The 23,941-nt window shown below is 44.8% G+C and overlaps 1 protein-coding gene across 5 annotated transcripts in view; it reads left to right on the top strand.

Annotated features, from left to right (window-relative positions):
• LOC102447587 (glypican-5-like) overlaps positions 1–23,941 on the top strand; it is a 741,836-nt gene that overhangs the window by 463,204 nt on the left and 254,691 nt on the right. For all 5 annotated transcript variants that reach the window (XM_075937487.1, XM_006125190.3, XM_075937486.1 and 2 more), the window contains one exon: positions 21,784–21,934. In XM_075937487.1, the coding sequence (XP_075793602.1) occupies positions 21,784–21,934 (151 nt within the window). The remainder of the gene's footprint in view (positions 1–21,783; positions 21,935–23,941) is intronic.

Raw genomic sequence — 23,941 nt, 5'->3', positions numbered from 1 at the left:
TAGTACCAGAGCCAGGGCTGACCTCTAAAGTACCCCAATAGACACACCCTCCTGTTTCACAGTGAGCCAGTGGTAAGTATTCTTTGAATACAGATTTTTAACCAGTTGTGCTCCCGCTCTTTAGTAATTTGATGCTGACCACGTTTTCCCAGTTTTCTTATGAGTATCTTGTGTGAAATCCCTTATTGGACTTGTGCTCCATAGAATACTTTTGTAAACCTGCTTCTTTAGATGCCTTAGTGGCAAGATTGTGTAGCACCCCCTTTTCCCCTGGTTACCTTCTTTAAGGCCAGTCTGCTTATAGGTTTTGATGGATAGGTCTGGGTTCTTCTGGATCCCGCCACCCACTCAACTTTATTTTTTCCTACGGATTTATTTGGCGGTGCCTCCACCCCCCTCACTCCTTCCTGGCAGGGTCACCAGGGCAGCTTGGAAGGAAAATTCTAATCCCCATGTACAGATAGTTGGAGACTCACAGAAAATAACACAAACACATACACTATAATAAACACAATTATATTAAACGGGAGACAAATATAACAGAACAGGGTAAAACACTATTTTTAGGTTCACCGGTGCCCAGCAAACTGTAAGATTAGTGTCCTGTTGGTACGCGTACTTTGTTGGGGCCCTTGATGACTTATGACCGCAAAAGTCTTCTCTGCAGTGGTTTAGCAGTTAGGCTAAGTCCAGTACAACCCAAAGGACTCCCAAGTAGGAGAAGGTGATAAATCCTCCACAGGTTTAATATGCAGCAGGTTATAAAATCCCCAAACAAATTCCCTGACTAACTAAAAGATGGTGCACTCACACACTCCATGAATGAGTCTCAGGTTTGGCAATGACTCAGTCACTGCAGATGGCTGGTCTCTTCTGGCAGGGATCCTCTTCAGGCAGGAATCAGGCTGCTTTGATCCCAGAATTTCCCCTCACCACAAAGGGTTGCAAGGCTCAAGGTGCAGGTTACACAACTGCACCAAAATTCAAACTATAACCTCCTAGCCCAGCATTCAAACACACACAGCAGGCAGCAGCTCTCAACTAGCAGACAGAGCAGAGCTGACCACGTGGTGACTGGTCTCACCCAGGGAGCTGGAGAGCTAACTCAGCCTGGCTGGGGAAGCCTCCCAGTAAACTCCACAAACTGGGAATCATCAGTGGAGAAGGAAAAACCAGCTGAGGGATCCTGCCTTCAGGTCCCTAGAGGCTAGTTCTCAGCAGGAAACCCTGCATGCAGGCCTGGGGCTTACTGGCTCCCACACAGCAGCCCTCCTCTTGCCCTGGCTGGCTCCAGACTCCTCAAACAATGGCTTCTCCTCCCCAACCTGAACTCCCTGGGAGGGGCATCTCACTCCCTATGGGTTGCAGGGCAGACTCTGACCCTGGTAGGGAGGAGGAGCCAAGGCAAACTCAGTGTGCCTCTCCCTGAGCTGCCAGCAGACAGAGCCCCAGGAATCTAGGTAATGTCCTTGGGGGTTACAATTGTTTTTAGATTTTTCTTTTGATGGCTAATTTTTTGTACTTTACAGCAAGTTAGCTTGCCTATCTAATACATTAGCTTGTCTTGGTTAAAACCACAAACCCTTATCTTTCTTAGTGATACTTTTCCATCTTCATATCCATGGAATTAGATGAATTTTGCAACTGAATAGCTCAGTTATTTCAAAAGAAGCTAAACAGAGCCCTGTGTGTGTTTTAATATTTGAGACCTAAAATTCAAAACCTGACTACAAGTACCTGTAGTGAGATATTTGGATTGTTCACTAGTCTTCCCAATGAAACATCAGACTTGTCATACTGTGATGAAAATGGTCTCCAATAACAGAGAGCTTGAAAACAGATAATTATCCAAGAACATGAAACATAATTAACATGCAGCAGAGCATGCCATGAACATTTTCTTCAGCAAATAAAAAGGTAATTGCTGTCTGTGTACAAAGCAACAAGAAAGGTTTGGCTCAGTTCCTTCAGCCAATTTAGAAAGGCCACTGTTTACTTATTTAAACCATAAAAACATGCATCTTATCAAAAGGGTGCCATTCAAAGACTGATGGAGTGCACCCAAGCTGCTGATTGCATGCACTTCTCATTTCACACTTTCTAATCCTGATCAAACAGAGTCTTCTTATCCTGTTATTAGAACTCTTCAATGTAACAAGTTGAAGCCTACAGTTAAACAGGACAGCCATATCCCAGCATAAATGTGAACAGCAATTAATAAATGCTGAGTCAAATTCTGCTCTCCTGTGAACCCCCGCTCACTGCAATAGGATTACACACATGGACGTGTGGACAAGAAGATATTAAGTAGTCTTGAAAATAATGGTCCAGTAAATTAAGTTAATTTTAGTGATAATGGTTTGTGATTTTTGAGATTAAAAACAATTTCAGAATAAAAAAAATCTAGCAAAATATGAAACAGGTGTTGAAGAAAATGAAATCTGTAAAATAAATAAACATAAAAAACCAGTTCAGTCAGGAACAAGGAATTGGCAAGTGTCACCTTGTGGGGTAGCACACAATAAAAACACCTGTCCCTGTACTGTTTACAATTTCATCAAACATGTTACTTAAACATAATAGCTGATGCCTGGCTGCAGTAAATTCCTGAAGTTTTCCCTCAGTCAATGCAGGACAAAGTGCGTCTGTGTCCCCAATCATCCATGCTGAGCTGGCATTCTGTGGTGTGTCTCACACTTGCGCCCAGGAATAAGAGCTACCTCAGCCAGAGGTATCATCAAAATCTGTCCAGTGCAAGCAGACCTCCTCTCACACACAGAGACACAAATTGGAGATGCCAATACCCTAGTTTTATTGCAAGTGACCACAACACACTGATTATTTTAAGGCCCTCACCCAATCCAGATAATTCCCTGAAGTCTTTAATCCTGTCATGCACTTATGTGTGTCCCACAGCAGTGCCATCCACCAGTGGTCCAGATCTTGGTGCACTGTCATGGGTACCTCTGTTCAGCACTTGGCAGAGCCTCCTTTTAGCCACGGTGGGGACTAGCTGTTTCAGTCTGATCAGGGCCGGCTTATCCATAAGACACAGTAGGCACAGTGCCTAGGGCCCACAATACTTTTAGGGGCCCACGAAAATATTTTAATTTCTTTTAAAATCAGAAGAAAAAAATGAACTTTTAGGGTTGAAGAAAATGTTTTAATTTTTTTCTCACATCAGAAAAAAACAAAACTTTAAGGGCCCACAAAAATCTGTTACACTTTGCCTAAAACAGAAAAAAAATAAAATGTTGAAGTATTTAAAGTTATATCAAAAATAATTTTTAATATTGATATTATTATGGTGGGAGGGGCCCATGAAGGCAAAAGTGCCTAGGGCCCATGAAAGTCATAATGTGGCCCTGAGTCTGATGCCCTTTTGGTAGTTCTTCATCCCACCTTCTCACTCTCTTGGTCTGCAGCCCACTCTCTTTCTCCTCACCCTCTTGGTTTAGCCCTTCAGCCAAGTCACTGGGAGACATCCTGGTTCACAGACACCAGCTCCAGGGACAGGGTCATGGTCTCTGTCTCCTTTTCCTCCGGCTGGCCCTGGTCCTCCTGCCCCTCCTCCTCCGTGTCCTCATCTTCCAGAGTAATACCAACTTCTTCCTTGCCATCCCAGGCAATTCTTACGTTCACTACTCTCTCTGGGTTACTCCCTCAGAGCATGTCTACACTATGAGATAAGCACTGTGGATAGCTTTGAATTCCAGGCTATGTTCACAGTGCCCTCTGGGATCAAAACTGTGCAGCGGGTGCATAAAGCAGGAACATTCATAAAGCGAACCTGGTTAATCAATACACCAGATACTGGTGTGGTAGTGAGACCGCTAGAGGGCCAGAACTTATCTTGGGACATTCCAATTCATCATCAGTGAGGCTGTCATAATCATAATCTACTAAAGTATTATGTATTTTAAATTCATAAGAAATGTTTCCTCGTGGATGAGGAGTAACAGTTAATTCGAACTGAGGACTTAGTTCAAATTAACGTTTCATTGCCATGTGTAGCCGCACGGCAGTGACTCATCCACGAGGAGTAACAGTTAAATTGAACTAAGGACTTAGTTCAAATTAACATTTCCCTGCCGTGTGTAGCCACGCAGCAGTGATTCATCCACAAGGAGTAACAGTTAAATTGAACTAAGGACTTAGTTTGAATTAACGTTTCACTGCTGCGTGTAGCCACGCGGCAGTGAGTTCGGGCTAGTGAAATTTCAAAATGGCAACCAGACGGGAACATGCAAATAAAGCCCAGGATAGTTAAATACTGGGCTTCATTTGCAACTCCAGTCGCCTCATTTGCCTACCTAGCTCAAATTAATGAACTAGTGTACACATACCCAGAGAGACCTAGTGGGATAATAAACACGGTTAGAATATTGGCATAGAAGGGTACAGCTTACTCAGGATGGACAGGTGGGGAAAAAAGAGGGGGAGGTGTTGCCTTATATATTAAAAATGTATACACTTGAACTGAGGTGGAGATGGACATAGGGGAACAGACTTGTTGAGAGTCTCTGGGTTAGGTTAAAAGGGATGAAAAACAAGGGTGATGTCATGCTAGGAGTCTACCACAGACCACCTGCCAAAGCAGAAGAGGCAGATGAGGCTTTTTTTAAACAACTCACAAAATCATTCAAAGCACAGGATTTGGTAATGATGGGGGACTTCCAACTATCCAGACATCTGTTGGGAAACTAACACAGCAGGGCACAGACTATCCAATAAGTTCTTGGACTGCATTGGAGAAAATTTTTTATTACAGAAGTTTGAGAAGGCTATGGGGGGGGGGGGGGGGGTGCAAAGCTGTTCTAGATTTGATTTTAACAAATAGGGAGGCACTGGTTGAAAATTTGAAAGTGGAAGGCACCTTAGGTGAAAGCAGGGCCGGCCTTACCATGAGGCGAACTGAGGCGGCTGCCTCAGGTGCCAGACTGTGGGGAGGCGCCACTAGGACCCAGAGTGTTAGTCCTTAGTTCGGATTAACTGTTACTCCCTGTGGAATGAGGAGGACTTAGTTTGGATTAATTTTAAACTGCCGCGTGTAGCCATGGGCAGTTCATTCGAACTAAGGGGGATTTAAAAATGGCGTCCGGACAGGATCATGCAAATAAAGCCAGGGATATTTAAATCTCAGGCTTCATTTGCAACTCCGGTTGCCTGATTTGCCTACTTAGCTCGAATTAATGAGCTAGTGTAGACATACCCTGAGGTACTTCCCCTCTGGGGTGGCAGTGTTGATTGAAAGTCTTGTAAAAGGGCCTTTCGTGCTGCACCTGTAGAGAAAGAAGCACAGTCCCAGAGCTCTTCCTGAAACTCAGGTGTGTAGCCCTGTCTGTGATTACGTGAATTTTTGCTATTAGACTGACTAGACCAACGCTGAGGCCTGGAAAATTTTGACTTAGATCAGGTTTGGTCTTGAGGATCCCCTGGTGGACCCTCAATCTTTACAGTTGGGGTCTGTGGATCTTGTAGGGCTCCGGTAAACAGTGCTGTTGATGAAGGAGATGATTGTAACATTTCATATAAGAGAGGATGCTGATCTCTTGGGGCTTTTTTCACCCCCTCCCCTTCTGAATCTGAGGTTATCAGAATAGTGTCTGTGTCCAAACCCACCTCCGAGTCTGCGTAACCTGACTCATCCCCCAGCACTGTGGCTGGAAGACTTCCTTCTTTCTCTGTCAGATCACTCTCTGCTAACAGCTTATCAGCTTTCTTCAGCTCCTTCATTAAGACCTCAGCTGCCTTTGCCATCCTGTGAGTGACCAGACCCTGGGCTAAATCTTCCTTGGCAGGTGTTATTATTGCTACAGGGAGTTTTCCCTCTGGTGGAGCTGGTGGAGAACCTTCCCTTTTTATACTCTGTACACTTTCTATTACTGGGACCAACTCAGTGATTTCTGCCTTACCTCTTCTTAACATTCTTTCCTTCTCTATCTTTCCTAGCCACTGAAAGCCTAGAAGCATACACAACTCTTATACACTTTATTCCTCTCTCTTCCCATTCCTCAATATCCTTTTCTCACACTCGGATTTCCAACTCACCCTGCAATACGCTACGAGTCAATGTCACTTGCATCTCCATAATGTCACAGAATCGGATTTTTCACCTCTCAATCTCCTCTCCTTTCTCAGTCATTCCTGCCTGGAGCTGTTCAATCGGTTCAGACTGCCCAGACCCCTTGTCTCTTAACATACGGTAAGCAACTAAGAGGCACTGCATAGCAATTCCTTTAACTTCTCGAGGCTCCCTCTCTTGTTTCTTTATTACCGAATTGAATATCTGGTTCACCTTTCCACATGGGTCATCATACGCCAAAATATTGTCTATACATTTCATAGGCTCCTATGCCTCTGGATATAATGATTAGCATATGATTCCAGATGCCCATCTCGGGGGATCTGTGCACTCTGTGCCAGCTCTGACCCACTTATCTCAGAATGACTCTGCAATACACAGAGCTCTTATAACCAGGGCTCGATAAATCATGTAATTTACTTGCCCGTGGCAAGTAGATTACAAGCTGGCACAGCCGGCATCGCATGATCTGCGCATGCATAGCTCGCAGAACCGCGCAGCTGGCAAGCCCTGCTTATAACACTACAGACATTCAAATACAACTACACAATCTCCTGAACCCGAGATCAGGAGATGTCCAGCCCACACAAATAATTACCCCAGACCGGTCTCACAATTACTTCAAAGAGAAGATCCAAAACAGAAGGACAGGAGTAGATATCCTACTCTTCTCTCGAAAGCCACAAAATATCGATGAATCAAGGGGTATCAAACCCACATCCAGGAAGTCCTCAAACTGTGGAGGAAAATCACTCTGGCTGGCTAGGGGGCCATGGCCCGGGGAAGCTGTGGAGACTAAAAAGGAGGAAAACCCAGGTGAGGGTTCCCAGCACTGGCCACTTGACAGTGCAAAAACTGCTCTCCTGCAACCCCAAAGGGCGGGTTGTCAGGCCCAGACTCAACCAGTGATAAATACAAAATGGCCAATCAACGCAATAGTTACAATCCCCCTTAACATGCACACACAAATCCAATTCCTATGGGGATGGTTGCAAAGAGTTAAATTGCACATATCCTCTCTCACTCCCCACAACATAGGTGTTTAGCAAAGGAAATTAATGGCTTAAACCAGATAATTGAGTGAGCTGTTACACAAGGTGATAAATCTCCACTATATACCAACACAGGAAATCAGACTGCATGCTCAGGTAATGCTACTACAGTAAATTTAGAATTTAGGGGAATTTGGAATTTAGGGAATTTATGCTGGGAGTACTGCAACCACCATAGATCTCCTAGATGGCTCGCCAAATATGCAACCTGGGAAAGGGGTATAATAGAATTTTTGTGGGTAAGCCTTGCCAATCTGACTACAAGGTTCTAGGTTTCACCCTCTGTACCCCAGTTCACATAGAATTATCCTTCTGCAGGTAGATCTGGGTGTCCACAACAGCATCCGTGCTGACAATGAGGATAGTACTGTGACGTAGTGGGGGTACCTGGCTGGTTTCTATGCTGCTGGCTCTGGGGTAACCCCCACTGGCTGCTGTGGGTACCACGACCCAGCAAAACAGGATGAGTCACTGTGCAAACCAGTGGCCAGACACCCCCCATGGAGAGGAACAAAGGAAGGTGGAATGCTGCCCTGGCTGGGGGGAGGGCTGGAAGAGAGTTAGTGAGTTCCTGTCTGAAAAGCAGGGGAGAAGGAGCTGGGGAGGGGGCTGGGACTCCCCTATCTCAAGGGGGGCACTGAGGCCTCTTAGCCCCAGTTCCTGTAACCAGATTACATCTGTGCTGCGCTGTGCTGGAGGAACAATAAACAACCTCCATTCTACTGGCTGGTGAAGTCTGTTTGTGCCATTTCGGGGTGCAGGAGACAGGGGACCCCCAACGCGCCGTCACACTGGTGTTAGAAGTGGGATACACTGCACCCCGTGGATGAAGCTCCCAGCGGCAAGCGACAAGTCGCCGTAGAAGCAAGAGCCCTGGAGCCAAGCGTGCTGGAGGCAGAGCGAAGCGGTTCCGGGGAATCGTGGGGCGCTGCAGCACTAGACTAGTGAGTCTGCACCAAGGGGACCAGCGGGCAGATGGCCTACGCCCGACTCTTGAAGGAAGAGCTGGTGGGGCTGTGCAGAGAGAGGGGCTTGCCTGTGCGGAAAGCAACCAAGGCCCAGCTGATTACCCAGCTGGAAGATAATGACCAGCCACAGGGCCAGGATCTTGTCCCCAGGGGAAGCAGCCAGACCCCCCCTGAGAGTGTCAGGCTCAGAGAGGGGGAGGAGCGCTGGAACCCAACGGAGAGATGAGACAGCGTCTCCCGGGAGTCCTGCAAGCCATAGCCCATCTAGGGCAGGGACCAGCCCAGCGGAGCTGCGGCGGCTGGAGATCCAGCTGCGGATGAAGGAATTGGAAGTACAGGATCGAGAGAAGGAGCGCCAAGATCGAGAGAGGCAGCGACAGCATGAGCTGGCCATGGCAGAGCGGAGAACCTGCGGGGCCCCGGCTGCGCCAAGTGCGGATGGGCCCCAGGGTCCCGGGGCTGCCAGGTGCTTGGAGAGGCTTACGGTGGCCCAATTGAAGGACGTGGGCGACATAGACGGGTTCCTCAGCTCCTTTGAGAGGGCCTGTGGACTGCAACGGGTCCCCCCAGCTGACTGGCTACAGGAGCTCGTCCCCGCACTGAACCAGGAGGCGGCCGGAGTCCTCAGTCAGCTGGAGGACCTACAGCCAGGGGATTACAACCGAGTCAAGGAGGCCCTGCTGCACAAGTTCGGGCTGACCCCCGAGATGTACAGGAAGAAGTTCCTGGGGGTGCAGAAAGGGCCAAGGGAGACCTATGTGGACCTGGCCTCCCGCCTGGTGCAATACTGCCGCAAGTGGGTGTCTGGAGTCGGAGCCCAGACCGCAGAGGAGCTGCTCAAGCTGGTCATGATGGAGCAGCTCTATGAAGCGTGCCCACCCAAACTGAGGCTGTGGCTCAAGGACCGAAGACCAGAGAACCCCCAGGAGGCTGGGAGGCTGGCGGATGAGTTCACGGAGAGCCGGTCCGGGTGTGAACGGGAGTCCCGGAGAGAAAAGGAACCGCGCAGAGACCGGATCTCGGCTGAGCGACGGAGGGAGTCAACTACGGGGCGAGACCAAGGAACAAGTCGTCTGTGCCCCAGAGAACCAGCCAGGGCCTGGACGGAGACAGCCCAAAGCCTAACTTGCCATCGCTGTGGGCAAAAAGGCCACAAGAGGGCTCAGTGCACCAGGTCCCAGGACCGGGGACTTTCCAGGGTTAACTGGCTGGGGCGGGAGGAAGGGCAGGCTGCCCCAGAGGCAGGGGCTGGCAGGCAAACCTCAGCTCAGAGAGAGGGGAAGGATGCTCAGTGCACCTCCCCTGGGAGGTCTGATTCTCAGGAGGCGGATTTCTCTGTGTACCGGGTGGGGGCAGGACGGCCCCTGCGGAGCGAGTGCCTCATACCCCTGGAGGTGGATGGTAGGAAGGTTATGGGCTTCTAGGACACGGGGGCAGAGGTGACTCTGGCCCGATCCGACATAGTGGCCCCAGACCGGATACTACCCCACACGCAGCTGAACCTGAAGGGCATAGATGGGTCCCCGTTTAAGGTGCCTGTAGCCCGGGTGCATCTGAAATGGGGGGCGAAGGAAGGCCTCAAGGAAGTGGGGGTGCACCCGCACTTGCCCACCGAGGTGCTGATGGGGAATGACCTAGAGGAGTGGCCCCATGAATCCCAGCGGGCTCTAGTCACTACCCGGAGCCAGAGCCAGCGGGGGGCTGACAACGTGGGTCCAGGGAAGGACTCCTGGCAGCGTCCTCAGGGTCCCATCCCAGCGGACATGGGGTCCAGCCAGGCTGGGACTCCGGACCTAGGCAAAGGTGGGGAACAGGTCCCGATTCCTGCCTCAGCAGCTGAATTCCAGGCTGAGGTGCAGGCAGACCCCTCCTTGCAGAGGCTGAGGGACCAGGCTGGCCTCCGTGCAGCTCAGCCCCGGGGGAGAGGTGGCCAGGAGAGATTCCTGCAGGAGCATGGACTCCTGTTCCGTGAATTGCTTCCCCCCAGGAGGGCGAGGGCATGGGGGGTCCAGCGGCAGCTGGTCGTTCCCCGAAAGTATCGCCTCAAGCTGCTGTATTTGGCCCACGATGTCCCCGTTGGGGGCCACCGGGGGATCCGGAGCACCCGACTGAGGCTGCTCCAGCACTTCTATTGGCCGGGAATCTTTACAGCCGTGCAGCGGTACTGCCGGTCCTGTGACTCCTGCCAGAGGGGCGGGAAGGCCCAAGACAGTAGGAAAGCAGCTTGGGGGTCTCTACCCCAGATAGAGGACCCTCTGGGTTTGCTGAGAGAGTTATGGGAGGGGAAGTCCTCCCTGGATGGAGCATCGGGGATGGAAGCCGCCCTGTCTGTCCAGAGAAGGCTCGCTGGGCTCATGGCCCCGGCCCAAGAGACCCTGGCCAGAGATCAAGGCCAGCGGAAGGGTGGGTGTGACCCCCGAGGACAGGCCTGTGCCAGTCGCCCTGGAGCGGGGCGGTGAGTGGACAGAGGGAAGCCAGCTCATGTGGGGCCTCGCCACGGCCGGCCCGAGTCAAGGGGAGCACCCATGTCCCCAGGGCGGGTTCCCACGCAGAGGACCCGAATTTCCTTAGGTCACGAGCGGAGTGACCCTGCTCATTTCGCTCTCGGAGGGGGGAGAACTGTGACGTAGTGGGGGTACCTGGCTGGCTTCTATGCTGCTGGCTCTGGGGTAACCCCCACTGGCTGCCGTGGGTACCACGACCCAGCAAAACAGGATGAGTCACTGTGCAAACCAGTGGCCAGACCCCCCCCATGGAGAGGAACAAAGGAAGGTGGAATGCTGCCCTGGCTGGGGGGCAGGGCTGGAAGAGAGTTAGTGAGTTCCTGTCTGAAAAGCAGGGGAGAAGGAGCTGGGGAGGGGGCTGGGACTCCCTATCTCAAGGGGGGCACTGAGGCCTCTTAGCCCCAGTTCCTGTAACCAGATTACATCTGTGCTGCGCTGTGCTGGAGGAACAATAAACAACCTCCATTCTACTGGCTGGTGAAGTCTGTTTGTGCCATTTCGGGGTGCAGGAGACGGGGGACCCCCAACGCGCCGTCACAAGTACCAAATTACAACAAGTTTTATTATGACAGATATTAAAATGGCAAACAGCACAAAGCACAGAGCAATGATTACACAGATTGATTGAATCACTTCCGTGGTTAACATTAATACAAATCTGGTTCTGTAGATTGTACTTATCTAAGTATACAGAGAGATTTACCTGACATAAAAACCTATACGCACATTCCCTTCTCCTGAAAGGCGAGCATGGAAGGACCAGCCTCCTTCCACCTGTGGGACCTTGGGGCATAGTTGGAGTAGGAAATTTAGAAACAGAGACTTAGAAAGAATAAGTAAAGTTAAGCAAATAGCTTACAGGAAGAAATACTTGAAGTGGAAGCTAGAAATGTCTCGAGCCCCGAGCTTCCTTATCTTGCAGCTTTTATTTCTCTTTATGCGTCTTTACTGTCCCGTCAAAGTTAGAGTTTCGCACCCTAAGATTTAGTGGGTACACATACTTGATTGGATGGTGGTATTGGGATGTCTTTTGAATATACATGAATAAAACACCTGCTACTGCCCTGGATCTAGTCACAGATATGGAAAAAGTGGGTGTTTTGTGGTTAAGTGCAACAAGGCCTGCTTCCTTAATTCAAGAGGATGGTTAGCGGGGTCTGGCAGATCTGGTCTTTTAAGGTATCTCAAGTTCACAAGGAACTGAGTCACACATATCCATCTCTGTACTGACCCAACTGACAATTTTGCCACAGGGTCTTTCATAATTTCTAAGAAAAAATATATTAAGCACAAATAATTTATAGAAGATACATCCCACAATACTACTGCTAAAGACAACTCATACAGGACAAATTAAATCCTGCAGGCCTTGTATTACCAGCATTCCTATTAAAATATAGGCTAGGATAAGAAAAAGCATAGCTTGGCAGGCCACAAGTTATGGGCTAATATCGTCAGCCTCCCATAATGTACTTGTCTAATCCCTCCCTCCTTGTACAAGATGAACAGGAAGAAGTGTGCTCTCACATTTTGTGCCTTGGTCACCCATGCAGATGCCATAGTAGCACGAGCATAGAGTTTGCAGTTTGCAGCAAACTATTGTGATGCTGATGTGTCATACTTCAAGAGCGTACACATGTTGCTCCTCCGGAAGAGGAGGAGGACGAATCTCGGCATGGCATGGAGTTGCTGCTCATGCAAGGTTGGCTCTGGTGCTGTGAGGCAAGCTCTGATTGGTGTGACCGCATTGTGATACAGAGATGGGGCAATCAGCAGTGGCTACAGAACTTCCGAATGTACAAGGCCACTTTCTTGGATCTTTGAATGGCTTTCCCCTATGCTGAGGTGCCATAATACCCGAGTGAGACCCACTGTGGCTGTGGAGAAGTGCATGGCAATAGCCTGATGGAACTTGCAATGCCAGACAGCTACTGTTCAGTGAGGAATCAGTTTGGTACAGAGAAATCTACAGTGGGGATGTTGTCATAGAAGTAGCCAAAGCAATCAATGCCATTCTGCTAAGGAGGGCTGTGACTCTGGGAAATGTGGTTTCCATAGTGGGCAGCTTTGCAGCAATGAGGCGATAAACAATACACACATCCCCATCTTGGCCCCGACCACCTTTTCACAGAGTATATAAACTGCAAGGGATACTTCTACATGCTGCTGCAAGTGCTAGTGGATCACAAGGTTGATGTTTCACTCACATCAACGTGGGGTGGCCAGGAAAGGTGCATGATGTGTGCATCTTTAGGAACTCCTGCCTCTTCTGAAAGATGCAGAGTGGCACTTTTTTCCCAGACAGGAAAATCAGAATTGGAGAGGTGGAAATGCCCATTGTGATCCTTGGCGACCTAGCCTACCCCTTGCTCCCATGACTCATAAAGCCGTATATGGGCAGCCTGGAACCCAGTAAGGAAGAGTTCAACAACAAGCTGAACAAGTGAAGAATGGTGGTTGAATGTGCTTTTGGACATTTAAAGGGAAGGTTTAGGAGTCTCCTGACTCAGTTGGACCTCAGCAAATATCTTTGTGGTGGCAGTCTGTTGTGTGCTCCATAATCTGCTTGAGAAAGAACATTTGCTGAAATTTGCTAATGAAACAAAAGTAGTGAGGAAAAAAGTTAAGTAGAAACAAAATGCAGAATGATTTGCATGAACTAGGGGCACTGTCAAGGTGATTTACAAAATTCCCATAAACAAATAAAATGATTAGACTGGGAGAAACCCAATGGAAATCTATCCACAATGGCCAAAACACTAAGTAGAAGAGCCTTAGAAGGAGTAGGCAGAAGACATTAATGAAATTCTAAAACTACTGAAATTACTGGACCAAATTTCATGAAATTTGCATAACAATTTGATTACATTTGTTTGATATTGTATAGGTGAAGACAGATTTTGGTATTCCAGGATTATTGTAAGGAATTGGGTAAACATGGGTCTTAGTGGTTCAAAAAGGTTATACATTTTATTCTTTAGATAAAAATGAACTTAAGAGGTCCCCTTATTGAGTTTTACTCCTCTCTGAAAGAACTGGACAAGGGAGTGCAACAAGCCTTTTGGAGTTAGTGTGAAATACAAACTTGAGAGAGAGAGCAGAGTGACGAAAATGCCCGACAAGAGATTGGAGAATAAGAAGGGTTTTGTTTCTTTATTTCGAGAGAAATAAATAAATTGCCTGTTTGGAGTAAATGTGAAGGGCAGAAACAAGAACAACCAGTTTTAAAAGGGAGATTACATGAACATATGGAGGAAAATTGACTATAAAATGTCAGCTCAAAGGAAAGGATGCACTTAGAATAAGTATATGTGGCTGTTATGTCCTAAAATTTCTTATATTCCTAGTGCTTGTGAATTGATAGAGCATCTGGTCAGTCACTAGGCAGCAGTAAAATCCAGCCCTTTATGTACAGTAATAATTTTGTCAGTTCTTATAAAAAAATACAGGCAGTGGGCTAAGAAGCAGAGTATTGTTTCATTATGTTGTAGTCATTTCTGACCTAAGAAACATTTAGTAAGGACTTCTTTTTTTTCATAGTGAAACGCTGAGCAGGCTGAGAAAAAACCACTTATATTCTATCTAGAAGGACTGAGTCATTTGTGACTTTATTTTCCATAGTAGGCTTTTTTTCATTGTTTGTGCAAAATTCATTGTCTCTGAAGATAATAATATGTATTTCATCAGAGCATTTTGAAAGAAAATTTTTTCTCAGTCTCTTTAGAAAGGCTTATATTTTGCCTTCAGTTACTAAATGATGCATATCTTATGTCTGCCTTGATGTCTAGGAAAACATTGCAAGTGAGAGATGTCTTGGCTCATGCTCTTTGCAATTGACTAACAGGTAGAGCACTGTCAAGTTTATTTAGTTCATAGCAATGGCCATCTTTTTGAAATTCGAAAATAATAATACCGAAGAACATCATAGAGCAAACTAACAGACCACTTGGGAAATAATTAGTATATGAGGGTATGTCTACCCTAGCCACCCTAGTTCGAACTAGGGTGGCTAATGTAGTCATTCGAACTTGCAAATGAAGCCCGGGCTTTATTTGCATGTTCCTGGGCGCCGCCATTTTTAAATGGCCAGTGGTTCGAACTCCCTGCCTGCGGCTACACAGGGCACAGGCTAGGTAGTTCGAATTAAAGCTCCTAATTCGAACTACCGTTACTCCTCCTGCAATGAGTTTGAACTAGGGTGGCTAGTGTAGACATACCCTGAAAGTATATAATGGGTTACCTAGGGAAGTAGTGGAGTCTCCATCCCTAGAGGTGTTTAAGTCTCAGCTTGGCAAAGCCCTGGCTGGATTGATTTAATTGGGATTGGTCCTGCCTTAGGCAGGGGGCTGGACTTGATGGCCTTCTAAGGTCTCTTCCAGCTCTATGGTTCTATGATTCTATTCTTAAGAGTCATCGCTGAATATTCCAAGCACTCACCTTTAGGTGATTTTGCTCATAATGGAATCCTCATAGGCTTTTCATTGTCATGTTCATTGATCTGATACATTTAAAAGTATGGTGCAAAATACAACTTTAAAAACACCGTTTTCTGATCAAATGAGCCCTTGTTCTATTTTGCTGAATTCTCACCTCAGATACAACAGTTAGCACTTTTACAGAATAGTATCTCAAGAAGCTTTACAGCTATTAGTTAATTCACAAAACTGATACTCAACTTGGAATGTACAAAAAGTGTTTGAGAATATATATATATATATATATATATATATATATATATATATAATTTATATTCTTCTTTGCCTATGATCACAGATCAAGATAATGAATTACAGTTTGATTCATAGTGGGGGATTTTGGCACTATGTGTCACATAGCATTTGGAACAAGCTTAGTAAACCATGTTTCTATATAACATACTCCAGACATTTGTTAGCATAAACGATATGCATGCACCTTGTCAGCAGTGTATTTGGTTCAGAGCTGTCTGGTTATATATGATTTCACACAAATTTCAGCTAAATGAAATGCAAAGAAATCTATTCAGGAATACTGTATAGGATCTCAACACTCTATAGAGGAATTTAGGCTTGATCCAAAGCCTACTGCATTCAATACGAGTCCCATTAACTTTGAGGGATTTTGGATTAGGCCCTAAACATGTTGCCTTTTAATGAACAAAAGATAAAATATTGGTAATTCAGAGTGACCTGATGGTGGTCAATGTGTCAGTTCTCTTAAAGTAGGTAGGATTGGCTCCAATAATTACAGGTTTAATATTACAATTAAGTCAGTACCTAATCAGTGGTCCAGCGTAGCATTAGAAAGCATTATGCTTTTGGACATCGGATTAAGTGAAAAAATAGAACTCTTAAAGTATCATCGAATCATAGGGTGGGAAGAGACCTCAGGAGGTCATTGAGTCCAGCCTCCTGCCCAAAGCATGACCAAACCCAAGTAAATCAACCCCAACAGGGCTTTGTCAAGCTGAGACTTAAAAACCTCTAGGGACGGAGATTCCACCACTTTCCTAGGTAACCCATTCCAGTTCTTCACCACCCTCCTAGTGAAATAGTTTTTCCTAATATCTAACCTAGACCTCCCTCACTGTAACTTGAGACCATTGCTCCTTGTTCTGCCATCCGTCACTCTGGAGAATATCCTTTCTCCATCTTCTTTGGAACCCCCTTCAGGAAGATGAAAGCTGCTGTCAAATCCCCTCTCACTCTTCTTTTCTGCAGACTAAATAAACCCAAATCCCCCAGCCTCCCCTCGTAGGTCATGTGCTCCAGCCCCTTAATCATTTTGGTTGCCTCCGCTGTACCCTCTTCAATGCGTCCACATCCTTTGTATAATGAGTGTGCCAGAACTGGACTCAATATTCCAGATGTGGCCTCACTAATGCCAAATATAGGGAAATAATAATTTATCTAGACCTCCTGGAAATGTTCCTCCTAATGAGCCCTGATATGCCATTAGCTATCTTGTCTACAAGGGCACACTGTTAACTCATATCCAGCTTCTAATTGATTTAATCCCCAAGTCCTTTTCTGCTGAACTGCTACTTAGCCAGTTGGTCCCCAGCCTGTAACAATGCTTGGGATTCTTCCGTCCCAAGTGCAGGACTCTGCACTTGTCCCTATTGAACCTCATCAGATTTCTTTGGCCCAAGCCTCCAGTTTGTCTAGGTCACTCTGGACCCTATCCCTACCCACCAACGTATCTACCTCTCCCCCTCGTTTACTGTTATCTGTGAACTTGTTGAGGTTCCAATCCATCCCCCTCATCCAGGTCATTAATAAAGATGTTGAACAAAATTGGCCCTAGAACCAATCCTTGGGGCACTTCAATGGGGCACTTCAATTGAAACCGACCATCAGACAGACATTGAGCCATTGATCACTACCCATTGAGCCCAACAATCTAGCTAGCTTTCTGTCCACCTTACAATCCATTTATCCATTCTTCCTTAACTTGCAAGGTATATCACATATCACATATCACAACTTCCCCATATCTACAGAGCCAGTTACCTCATCATAGAAGATAATCAGGGTGGTCAGGCATGATTTGCCTTTGGTGAATCCAGGTTGACTATTCCTGATCAATTTCCTCTCTTCCAAGTACTTCATGATTACTCTCCATGATTTTTCTGTGGACTAAGGTAAGGCTGGCAGGTCTATAGTTCCCTGGATCGTCCTTCTTCCCTTTTTAAAAGATAGGCACCGTCTTAACCCCCCCTCCCCTTTATTGCTAACATGCCTGTAGAAACCTTTCTTGTTACCCTTCACATCCCTTGCTAGCTGTAATTCCAATTGCGCTTTCACCTTCCTGATTACTCCCCTGCATTCTTGAGCAAAATATTTATACTCTTCCCTAGTCATCTGTCCAAGTTTCCACTTCTTGTAAGTTTCCCTTTTGTGTTTAAGCTCACCAAGGATTTCACTGCTAAGCCAAGCTGGTTGCCTACCACATTTGCTTTTCTTCCTGTTCCTTCAATAAGGCTTCTTTAAGATACAGCCAACTCTCTTGGACTCCTTTCCCCCTCATGTTAGCATCCCAGGATATCCTGCCCATCAGTTCCCTGAAGGAGTCAAATTCTGCTTTTCTGAAGTTCTGAGTACTAACTCTTCTGAAAATTCCCATGATGTTTTTTCAATTTTGGGAGGTTCTCTCCCATTTGGTCCATGGAGGGAGTGGAACTCGTTCCTCCTCCATCTTACAGAAAAGTCCATGAGGGTTGGTGCCTCCAAATTTACCTGTCTCCTTTGGAGGACGCTCCAGGCACCACCCCTGACTTAGCTACCTCCAGGACCTACAAACATATACACAAAGATAGTAAGACCAAGTCATTCTTTTTTGCATAAGGTCCACTGGGAGGATAATGTTCATTGCCACCCGCAACTCAGCCTGCCGGTTCCCTCCCAGACTCTGCCTCCTTTTGTTTCTCCTTGCGGATTCTCAAACCTCTGAAGAAGGCATGCAGGCACTGTTAAGTCCCTTTCTGTGCAGGAGAGATCTGCATGCTGGGGATGCCCTACATGCATTCATCTGGAGAGATTATCTGAGTCTTTATTATGCCATAAGTATTTCAGAAGTAATTAAAGTTGCAACTGCTATACAAATTAAACCTATTTTTAGTTTTATTTAGCTGCTCCAGTACATAAAAATAGTCCAGTAATATTCAATGTTTTTTGTTAATGACATGGATAATGCAGTGGGAAGAATATGTTTATAATATTTAGAATGAGAGGGGTTGCAGGTGCATTGGAAGACAGACTTGGTATTCAAAAAGAGCTTGATAAATTAGAGAATTTACTTGAAGTCAACAAGAGAAATATAGTACTTTGCATTTATCCTTACTGAGATGGAGGAAGGAAAAAAACAATTGCTTAACTACACCATGGGAATAGCTGACTAAGCGGTAGTACTGCAGAAAAAAGTCTGGGGTTATCATGGATCATAAATTGAATATGAGCCAACAATATGATGCAGCTGCACAAAAGGTTAATGTAATGTGTATAAACAGAAGTGTAATTGTTCCACTCCACTTGACACTGGTGAGGTAATTGTTCTGCTGTACTTGGAACTAGTGAAGCCTTAGCTGGAGTAGTGGGTCCAGTTTTGTGTGCCTCTCTTTAACAAATTGGAGAGAATCAGGGGAGAGCAACACAAGTGATAAAAGAGTTTAAAAACCTGACCTATAAGGAAATAGTGAAAGAAAACAGTTTGCATGTATAGTCTTGAAAAAAGGAAGGCTGATAACAGGCTTCAACCATGTTTAAAGGCCTTTATAAAGATGTTGATGATCAACTGATCTCCGTGCCCACTGAAAAGAGGACAAGACGTAATGGGTGTAATTTGTAGAAAAGAGATTTAGGTTAAATGTTATGTAAAAACTGTTTAACCATGAGCGTAGTTAAGCTCTGAAATAGGCTTCCAAGGAAGTCTGTAGCATCCCCATTATTGGAGATTTTAAGAACAGGTTAGAACCTGTCAGGAAAGACCTTGGTTTACTTGGTACTAGCTCACTGTGGGGGGCTGAACTAGATGACCTCTAAAAAGTCCCTTCCAGCCTTACATATCTATTATTTCTATGATTTTCCATTGCATGGGACGTGTGATTGATAGGTAGGGGCAAGGATCATGAAAATACATGAGTGGTACAATAAGGCACTTCTTGGGCACCTGCATTGATTTCTAGTGCCCTGTTTTAAGACTTTGTCCTGGAGCTGAGTCAGGTGACCAAAGGTCACAGGGTAACATCCCAGACATGAGGCTTACTGTAAGTGGGTACCTTTTCAGTGAAAAGAGATGGCGACCTGGCTGGAGTCCTTGCTACACCATCTGGGGTATACTAGAGATGTAGGAGTCTCAGCTGGAAAAGACTTTAGGAAAGAGGAGGTTTGGGGTTGGTACTGGAGAGTGTGAGGAAGAGGGCTAATAGATGTCTTTCTAAGTTGCCATTGAGCTGTTTTACTGAAAGGGAGGCAGGACTTAACTTTCAATGATCTTGGAAATGCTGCAGTGTACCCGTGTTTTCAAAGAGCTCATTTCTCTGCCCTTTTCCAAGGCAGCTGAGCACACATCGTTCGGTTATTCACTTTTGAGTCATGAGTGCTGAATGAAATCAATTTGAAAAAGAGTTATTACCTTAACAGGCCGTAAACATTTCTGCCTTGACTGGCAAACAATCATTAAAAGCCTTTATTAAATTTTGCATCTGTTCCGTTCACCACTTAGCCATTTCTTTTCATTCTGAAGGATTATAACCAAGAATGAATGAGTCTCCTCCAAGATTGGTCAGGGCACAATATATTTATGAAGTAACTGAATAATCCTTTCCTCCATATACACAGATTTATTTTTTATATTTGCTAAAAATATTCGCTCTCTTACATTCCCGTGACAGCAGACTTTTAGCCTGTGAGTAATGACACTCAAGATCAGGCAGCTTGTTAAAAAAATCCAACAACAATTGGACAGTGTTCAGTGCCTTTCCCAACAAAAATCTATGTTCCTCTCACTCACAAACTCATCTTCCCAGTGCAATACAGTGACGTGTGCATTTTCAGAAAAACCAAAACAGACAATTTCAGGCAAAAGGTAAATTAGCCCACTTAGGGTATGTCTAGACTACAGGGTTTTGTTGACAAAAGTTGGCTTTTGTCAACAAAACTATACCTGCATCTACACTACCGCCGCGTTCTGTCGACAGTAAGTCGACAGAATGTGGCAGTTTTGTCGACAGCGGTAAACCTCATTTTACGAGGAATAACGCCTTTTTTCGAAAGATAGCATCTAGACTCTCTTTCAAAAAAGCAGCTTGCTTTGTCGACAATACTGATCGTAGTCTAGACGCTCTTTTTCGACAGAGGCTTTGTCCACAGTATCTGTCGACAAAGCCTCTGTTGAAAAAGGCGTGCAGTCTAGACATAGCCTTAGTCTCAGTACAAGGTAGCAACTGTTTTTCACTAGACGAGGCCCCTACACACAGTGATTTGTACATTTATTGTCTGCAGCCTGGATTATTATGAAAGCTGAAGACAAATCTCAAAGGGGTAGCCGTGTTAGTCTGTAGCTGCAAACACAATGAGAAGTCCTGTGGCTCTTTAAAGACTAACAGATTGCATCTGATGAACTGGGTTTTACCCAGGAGTGCTTATGTATACATAAACCTGTTAGTCTTTAAGGTGCCACAGGACTCCTCATTGGTTTTGTATCTGAAGTGGAATGTGAAACCAATTCAAGGGTTTCTGGTAGTGCAAAATGCTACTGCCTGCCTTTTAGGTCTCCATGATTGTCTCATGCCTGAGCTTCACTTTCTCTTCTGGCTCCTCCTTCACTTCCACTGCTTGTTTGATCTGTCCTGATCTTCAAAGCCAGTAAATAGATCAGATCCATCCCAGCTGTACTAGAGCCCACATTTCCCTCTTCAGAATGCCATAACCAAGGCTCAGAATGGTGGATGTGAGAGCTAAGGACAAAGAATTCTTAACTGAGGGGACTTGCCTGACTTCCAGGAGGCGATTAGAAAAATCAAGAGTGGCCAAGTTTAGGAAACACACCAAAATGTCTTTATTATGAGAGCTTTTCCCGCAGAACCAACATGAGTCACAACCTTCTCCCCATCTTAACTACCACAGAAAAAGCCCTGCCTCAATCACAGTTTTCTATATCCTAAATAGGGAAGAGAGGTGGCCAGTTAGCCTGCCTTAGAAAACAAGTTTTAGTGGTAATGTAGACCTTTGTGGTCTTACATGGTAAAGTATGACAAATTACCATCAGCTATTACACACACAAAACAGGGATAGCATATAGCGCTAAAAAAAATGTTTCATAAGCACATACAGTACTGCAGTTAGCATGACATAACACCATGAATTCAGAGTGGCTGCAGATATAGTTTGTTCTTTTTCTTTAGTGATTCCAAGAAATTACTTTCTGGCAGATGTTGTGCTCATTGAAGTTAACGTGAAATGCTGCACGGGCCTTGAATCTAATCTTGTCAACTACTCAGTGCTCTAAAATCCTACATTAGAGCCCAATTCTGCAAGGTCCTGGGGCCCTCTTGGATGATTTACTAAACACTCTCACCAACTCTCTGCTGACTCTACCTCCAGAAACCAAGAATCCTCCTCAGCCTCTTCATCGCTTTCTTCTTGAATTGTGTGAAAACATTAAACATCATTGCGACTTATTTTCTTGTCTTTTAGCTGGATACTGAGAAGACAAAATTGAAGTCAGAACGATGGGCTTCCAGGGAGAGTGGCAGTGGAGGTGGGAGAAGTGAAGCAATGGAATCAAGCGGGGACTGTGACGATGAGGATGGATGTCAAGGATCTGGTGACAGAATTCACACAACAGGTAAACACAGCAAAAATGTTCTATGAATGTTCATTCATATTTTAAAGCAGGTTTCAACTGGGTTGTGTTTTGAAGTTTTTCCATGAACATGAGTAAAGGAAAACATGATGCTTGTGGAAAGTGAATTTAAACTTAGATCTCAAGTATTTGTTGAAAGTGAATTTCAAAATGTCATATTGGATTGTAATATCTGAAATGTGTTGGTGACTGTCATCAAGGTTTTTTTAAAAGAGGCATTAGGCAACTAACCAAAGCAATATCACTTTCAGAATTGAAATGCTGGATATTTGCAGCTGCAGCTGGTTGAAAAGAATGACAACAGAACTTTTTTTTAATGAAATGAACCTGTTAGCAGAAATATATTGATTTTTGACAAAAAGATTTTTCATGTCTTGAGAAAGAGCTGCCAGGAAAAATCTACCCCAGAATAGTCAGTAATCCAGCATTCAGAGCTCTTAACTGGGATGTAGATAGACCTAGGTTCAAGTCCTTGCTCTGGTGGGTTGATTGTATATGTCTGCATCTTTTCATGGGTTTCATTTTTGTTTGTCAGGGTGAAAATTATTTTCAGAATATTGAAATTTTAAATGAAACAAAAAATTGTTTCTCGGCCAGCCCTATTTCCTGCGTTGGGCAGGGGGCAGGACTTGAGGACCTCTTGACGTCTCTTCCAGCCCTAGGATTCTCTGATTCTATGCTTCTGAGATATTCAAATGTGGACAAGAGAGTATTCATGGAAACTATAAATAATTTTGAATAAGAAATAAATGTGGAGATTTTCCACATGCTTCTTGCAAATGTTTTACAAACAAAGCTTAGGAACTGAAGATGAATACATTATTTATTTTAAAATATTTACTCGACAATTAATATTCTATTGTTTGCATATTGTTCTGACTTCTGAAAAATTTCTTATTTATGCCCCCGACACATGAGATCAGAGTGATGAAAATTTGAAGTAATATGATTTTTCTTTGCAGGTGCTACATTGTAAAAAATAAGTAGGTGCTAAATCCTTTCCAGTTGATAATTGAACTATTTATATATTGTTATACTGCCAAAACACACAGTGACTCTTTTCTAACTAAAAAATGAAACAATAGAAGCTTTGAAAATGTTGTTTATAGTTTACTTTAATAATGTGAAATAAGGAAGCAATCTGTTGAAATAAAATTATTTATGATGAGATTGTTGTGGATGGAAAAAAACAATATTTGTATAACTAGCTCCTTCATTGGTTTGGTAGGTATTATATCAACTAAAATATAAGTACAATTAATTTGACCACATGCTTTAGATTTGGAACTGTAAGAGTAGATATTCCTTCTGAAAATGTGTAACAGTGTGTCATAATTAATATATTATATTACTAGCAGTAAGTTTGCAGATACCAACTTGGGAGGGGTTGCAAGTGCTTTGGAGGATAGGGTCATAATTCAAAATGATCTGGACAAACTGGAGAAATGGTCTGAGGTAAACAGGATGCAGTTTAATAAGGACAAATGCATAGTACTACACTTAGGAAGGAACAATCCATTTCACACATACAGAATGGGAAGTGATTATCTAGGAAGGAGTAACTGAAAAAATAATGAATAGTCCAGCAGCACCTTAAAGACTAATAAAACATGTAGATGGTATCATGAGCTCTTGTGGGTACAACCCACTTCTTCAGATGAATGGAGTATTAAAAGTCCAGTACCAAAATAAATACAGGATGGGGTGGGGGGGGAGGGGGGGAAAGGGGAAATTGTGAATTACAGTGTTCATGATACAAGAAGCTGATGGCTCCCAAATTTGTAAATGAAGTTAAGTTCCAACACTTCTCTGTGTATTTGGCTTGTGCAGTTGGCCTGAAACAACACAGTGACTTTGAAATCCATTAGTGAGTGCCCGGGCAGGTTAAAGTATTCTCCAGCAGGTTTCTGTTTATTGCCTTTTCAGATATCTGATTTGTGTCCATTAATTCTTTCCCGTAGAGACTGTCCAGTTTGGCCAATATGTATG

Source organism: Pelodiscus sinensis, chromosome 10 (genome assembly GCF_049634645.1).
Source record: "Pelodiscus sinensis isolate JC-2024 chromosome 10, ASM4963464v1, whole genome shotgun sequence".
NCBI classification, from domain to species: Eukaryota; Metazoa; Chordata; order Testudines; family Trionychidae; genus Pelodiscus; species Pelodiscus sinensis.
This window is presented reverse-complemented; position numbering and strand designations above follow the sequence as displayed.